This window comes from Marmota flaviventris, chromosome 4, assembly GCF_047511675.1.
Source record: "Marmota flaviventris isolate mMarFla1 chromosome 4, mMarFla1.hap1, whole genome shotgun sequence".
Lineage (NCBI taxonomy): Eukaryota > Metazoa > Chordata > Mammalia > Rodentia > Sciuridae > Marmota > Marmota flaviventris.
The window spans coordinates 6,437,849-6,443,872 of NC_092501.1; the positions used below are offsets into that span (position 1 = coordinate 6,437,849).

At 40.5% G+C, this 6,024-nt stretch overlaps 1 protein-coding gene across 2 annotated transcripts in view; it reads right to left on the reverse strand.

Annotated features, from left to right (window-relative positions):
• Edrf1 (erythroid differentiation regulatory factor 1) overlaps positions 1-6,024 on the reverse strand; it is a 42,224-nt gene that overhangs the window by 26,299 nt on the left and 9,901 nt on the right. For both annotated transcript variants that reach the window (XM_027929995.2, XM_027929994.2), the window contains 5 exons: positions 5,672-5,793; positions 4,900-5,011; positions 1,845-1,992; positions 1,018-1,126; positions 520-631 (listed from right to left, as the gene is read on the reverse strand). In XM_027929995.2, the coding sequence (XP_027785796.1) occupies positions 520-631; positions 1,018-1,126; positions 1,845-1,992; positions 4,900-5,011; positions 5,672-5,793 (603 nt within the window). The remainder of the gene's footprint in view (positions 1-519; positions 632-1,017; positions 1,127-1,844; positions 1,993-4,899; positions 5,012-5,671; positions 5,794-6,024) is intronic.

Sequence of the window (6,024 nt, forward strand, 5' to 3'; positions counted from 1 at the left end):
TAATAATCTGAACATCACTTTTTAACTTTTGCATAAATCACTCAAGTACCACTAAATACCAAAACTTCAAACAGCAATTAGATACTTAAGTCAGTAATTGTTTTGTGTCTGTAATCCCAGCTACTCAGGAGGTGGAGGAAGGGGAGTTCAAGGCCAGCCTGGGCAACTTAGTGAGATCCTGCCCCCAACATTAAAAAAAAAAAACAACAAAAAAAACACACACACAACTTTTTTTTATTCAACAAACTATTTCTAAGTTTGGTCTTCAGGATAATCTATTTACAAACTGGATACTGCTATACTTAAACTCAGTGTGCATTTACATACACACTCTAAAATTCAGTGACAGCACATCTCAATTCGGATTAGGCACATTTAAGTGCTCCACAGCCACAGGCTGCAGGCACCCATGAAGGGAGGGGCGGGCTAGGGTCTGGCTAAGAGGCCTTCACTGCCCAGGCAGCAGTTCTTCATCAGATTGTTAGCACTCTGTCAGAAAGCATATGAATGTGATCTTACTTGAGGATGTCTGCTTTTGTCCAGCAATTTGACACAATTAAGAAGCAATGTTCTAATAGTCCCATAGTGTTTTTTATTTTGATTCTTCTTCATCATCATGTTACAAGCAACCCTGAAAGAGATGTTTAGATCACTTTACTCCCCCTCATCCTTCTCTGCAGCGCTCAAGTCTAGGCACACTCTTGCATCTTCCCAACAGAAATAAGGGCTATAAGAAACAACTAAAGATTGCACTTTGTCCACCTACCCCCAAAGGTTTATACTATGCTTTCGTAAGAAAGTTGAATGATATTTGGTACAATGTGTTTATATGTGTGACTGTGTGCCTGTCTCTCCTATATACTCACATATATATTCATGTATATACACATGTGTATGTAAGCATTTATCCCATTCTGAAAACCTGAAGAGGTATTTTAAAGGCTTGGCTTGAAGAGTGTGGCTGCATACTACACTTTTACATAAGGCTACTTCAACTTAAATTTTTAAAGCACTCACTTATATAAGAGAATGGCTACTGGCATTGTGAATGGATTCTGGTATTTGTCTTCTGTTTCTTCACAAAGAGTAGTGAGATCATAGAGCTTCACTATATCACTGCCACTGGCTAAAAAGAAAAACAAACCTCATTTTATAGCAGTCACACAAACTAATCATTGTCCATTCAAAAACTAGCTTACCTTTTTTTCTTTTTTTAAAAAAGATTTATTTATTTATTTTAACTAGGTATAAATGACAGCAGAATGCATTTTGATTCATTGTACACAACTGCAGCACTTTTCATTTCTCTGTACATAATGTAGTGCCTCACCATATGTATAGCCATACACGTACCTAGGGTAATAAGGTCCATCACATTCCACGTCTTTCCTGCCCATACCCCTCCCCTTCCCTTCCCTTCTTCCCCTTTGCCCAATCAAAGTTGCTCCATTTTTCCCATGCCATCCCCTGCCATTCCCACCATTTTGGATCAGCATCCACTTATCAGAGAAAACATTCGGTCTTTGGTTTTTTGGGATTGGCTTACTTTGCTTAGCATGATATTCTCCAACTCCATCCATTTACCTGCAAATGCCATAATTTTATTCTCTTTTAATGCTGAGTAATATTCCATTGTGTAAATATACCAGTTTCTTTATCCGTTCATCTACTGAAGGGCATCTAGGTTGGTTCCACAGTTCAGCTATTGTGAATTGAGCTGCTTAGAACATTGATGTGGCTGTGTCACTGTATTATGTTGATTTTAAGTCCTTTGGGTATAGGCCGAGGAGTGGATAGCTGGGTCAAATGGTGATTCCATTCCAAGTTTCCAAGAAATAGCTTACCTTTAAAGAGCCAATAGGTATGTCCTTCTTTGGTACAATTGGATTTCAGAAATGACAAAATATTCTGTGCAATGTCCTTTATGACCTTAGTAGAAAAATTAGAGTTTTCCAAATTGGGAATCTCTTCTGTCTTTATCATTTCATACTTCTGTAAAACACAGATGGGAGATTGTTTAAGAGAGAACCTGAGGCAGCAACATCTTTCTTCTTACAAAGCAACCAAACAAAAATCTGCAAACAGAGACCCATGCAGCATTAAAGAGTGTAAGCTAGTGATTTTTTTTTTTTTTTTTTTAATATTTATTTTTTAGTTTTCAGTGGACACAAGATCTTTATTTCATTTTTATGTGGTGCTGAGGATCGAACCCAGCGCCCAGTGCATGCCAGGCGAGCGCGCTACTGCTTGAGCCACATCCCCAGCCCTAAGCCAGTGATTTCCTATCTTTTCCTGCTCCAAATCCCCAGGATCCAGGCCCAGCACTGATGGTGGCCTACCACTAAAGACACTCTGGAGGGGGGTCACACCAGGTCTAGAGCTTCAGGTTTAGCACTGCTTCTATTCTAACTGCACAGTACTGAACACTTCCTTTCTCATTCTGCTGGTTGTCCTTCACACATACTAGGTGAGCACTCTACTGCTAAGCCACAACCCCAGGCCTTTGCTGGTTTAAATAGGGAAGGTGGTAAATGAAGGTAGACTTTACCCTACAAGCATTTTAAAAACATTATATTTCTGGCCTCCTCTACCTATCTACACACACACCAGAGTGAATGGCTCAAAGGAAGAGCATTACTTGAGATGTTTTCCTTGTAGATATTTCTCTTCCCTTGAGTTAGAGACTCGTCCTTTGGAGGGATAGAGCACAGAGATGGAGGGGGCAACAGGAATGAAGGCTGCATGGCTGGTACTACTACTATCTTTAAAGTGCCTCCATATTTCTTTCCAGGGTGTCTTCTGTGCAGATTTCCCTAAACACATCTTACCACATTTCCTGAAATACCGTAAAACCAGAAGCCCTAAAGAAACTGGATTGGGACACCAGACAAGATTGCCTAAGGTTGATTTTCATCCTCCTGAGATCATCTAAAGGCCCCAAGGTTGTTATTCCCTTCCCCCCAGAGTTCATACTACACCACTCTGGTTCCCCTCTCAAACGTCCACTCCCCTTCACTTATATGGGGTAAGTCTCTGATGCATGATTTTGAGAGATTCAGTGGTGATGAACCCAACTGTACCCAGGGGATGCTTCAATTTATCCTCTAGGCCTATCTTCTCTGAAGGTTGTAACTGCAGAATGCTCACTGGACCTCTCAAATTTCCTCAAGCTGAATGTGTGTTAAAAACACATCACTTTCCCAGACTATACCAGCCCACTGCCTCTTTCTTAGCAAGAGACACCATCATCATCCTTGTCCCAGGGCCCTGGGTTTCCATGGTCTCTTCCTCCCTTCTGTCTCACTAATGCTGTACCTACCTCTCCCCTTTCCCCTGCCTCACCACAAGCTTCTCACTAATGTTGCCACTTAAGGTTATGGTATGACAGAGGTTCTCAATCAAGGCTGCAAATCAATCACCTATAAAACTTACTGGGGGAAAAAAATAATGCACAATCCTACCAAGCCTGGCACACCGGGGGGCCAAGTGATTCTGATGAAGCCCAGGTGAAAAAAGGTTATAAAGGTTAAAAGGAAGGCTTCTGGCTGGGTGTGGTGATGCATACCTATAATCTCAGGGACTTGGGAGGCTGAAGTAGGCAGAGGGCCAATCTCAACAACTGAGTAAGACCCTGTCTCAAAAAATATAAAGTGCCGGGATGATGTAGCTCAATGTTAAAGCACTGTGGGTTCATTCCCAATACCAAAAACAAGAACAAAAAACAAAAACAAAGGAAAAAAGAAAAAAAATAATAATCTTGGCAGATACAGGCTCAAACATCAGAACCACTACTTACTAGCAACATGATCTTGGGCAACTCACTTGAGCTCCTGATCCTCAATTTCCCTCCCCACCAAAAGGGAATAAAGTACATGAGACAGCTGAGAAGATCAAAAAGGTGATGCCCTTAACAAAGGGACTGGCAAGGAACAAATGCCATCACCACCATGCTGAGTCTCAGTACTTCCTCTGCAGCACAATGTTATGCCATTTATTAAAGAAATGCCATAGCTGGTCATCTTCTTGTCCCCAAGTCCTCCCTGCCTGTTCCATAGTATCCCAGATTAACATTCCAGCACAACAAATCTCACCTCCCAGAGGCAAAGCCTTCACTGATCCCACATGACCAACTCCTCAGCACCGCATTCCAGGTTCCCCATTACCTGGCCAAGACTTTTTCAACTGTTTCCTGAATCCTGTTGTTCCCTAATTGGATTTATTACCAATCCTCTCATTTACCTACTCAACTTCTTCTCAAATCCAAGTTCTTACTTTTTGAGACACTAGCTATCTTTTGAGACCCAGTTAATAAGCCACTTTTTGCATGAAGCCTTTCTTCCAGACCCAGAGTGATCTCGCCCTTCTGACTACCCAGACCTGGTGTGTACTGATACACTTACAGTACTCGCTTCCTGTCTCATACTGTTTTCTCTGCACATCATTACTTCCCATCAGAACATAGGTAAGTAGTGATCAAACATACTCTGTTTCCCTCCAGCACTTGTAATGGGGATTAAAATTTCCCTAAATATAAAGTGCTCAGTAAGAATTTGTTACATAGGCTACCTATCTACCTTAGGCAATTCTCACTCTAGTCTGCTCCTAGAATGTTGCATACACCAAGCAGACATTTGTGCAATGATGAACACATCCACTGCTCTGGCATTTTCGGTTTGCCATCATGAACTTGGCACTTAAGAATTCTATGGTTACAAACCCATGCTTAAGTATACTTACAAACTTAAAAGTGAAAACACTAAAGTTTCAGTTAATTCACACCTATATTCCCTACCAAAATACACCTTAGTATTTACAAGCCTTAAAAACTCTGGTGAGGTACTCTCTGCACCAATCAATTTGCTTTTGAGAGATTATTTAAAAAGTCACAGTGTATCTTACCTGTACAATTCCATTTACATGAAAACACATCACAAGCTCTGGTACATTGCATATCAAGTTGTCCAACCAATAGTCAATTCCAGTTAGCACATTGATTGGTTTGTTGTTATCCCTAAAAATATACATTTCTAGTGTTATTTGTTTTCATTGAGATGTTCCATGAGTCACCTGTGACTTATTTCCCCATGTAAGTATTTTACTCTATGCTCCCTAGATGAAAATGCCATAAATGCTTTGTTTGATGAGACACAGGCACATAGCTCCATGGTGTTATATTTTCACATCTTTCCAAAAGCTGTTTCCTATTTCTAATTGGCACTAAGTTTTCAGTAAGAACAGAAAGATGACTGAACATACTGTTCCTTACACAATCTAAGGCAAGATTGAGCACAGACAATAATGCCCAAGCAAGAATTCACACTAATATGAATACTCATGAAGCATTAAGAAGAATGCTCACAATTATTTAACAGGAAGTTAGCAAAATATCTCCTTAACCAATAAATTTTCTTGTATTCTCACAGGTTGCAGTTTGACACATAACAATAGGCCAGTACAACAGCCCTCTGGCTCTATCCAATTAGGTCTAGAATGAGGGCTTAGCTATGGGGCTTTCAGCATTTACCATTTCAAATGGCATGGGAACAAGGGAGGTGAGAAAATCTAGGGAAAAAAGAGGCTACCCAGACAGATAAGGAAAAGCAAATGGAACACTAAATCTAAAGGAAGCATTTAAAAAACATAAGCACAAGAGGGGCATGGTGCCGTTTACCTGAGACGTAAGCTGACCGCTGGATACCTGCCTCCACCAAAGATGGGCATGTTGGATCCCACCAACATGTGGATGTCTTCAAATGTCCACAGGATATTCCGAACAAAATCATTTTTAAGACCCTTTGATTTTAAAATGGAGAGATTATAATAAACAGAAGATCCACAGTATCCCCCATGATCCACAGAAAGACCAGAAAAAAGAAAAAAGAAGAGTAAGTTCCCAGAGATATAAGATCAGAGAGATGTGTACTAGGAATTCTCAGGATCAAGTGGATTTTTTTCCCTATCAATTCCAATTGATACTAGTTTTTGGATGACGAAGTGGACTAGGTGTCTTGACTTGGCCATGTG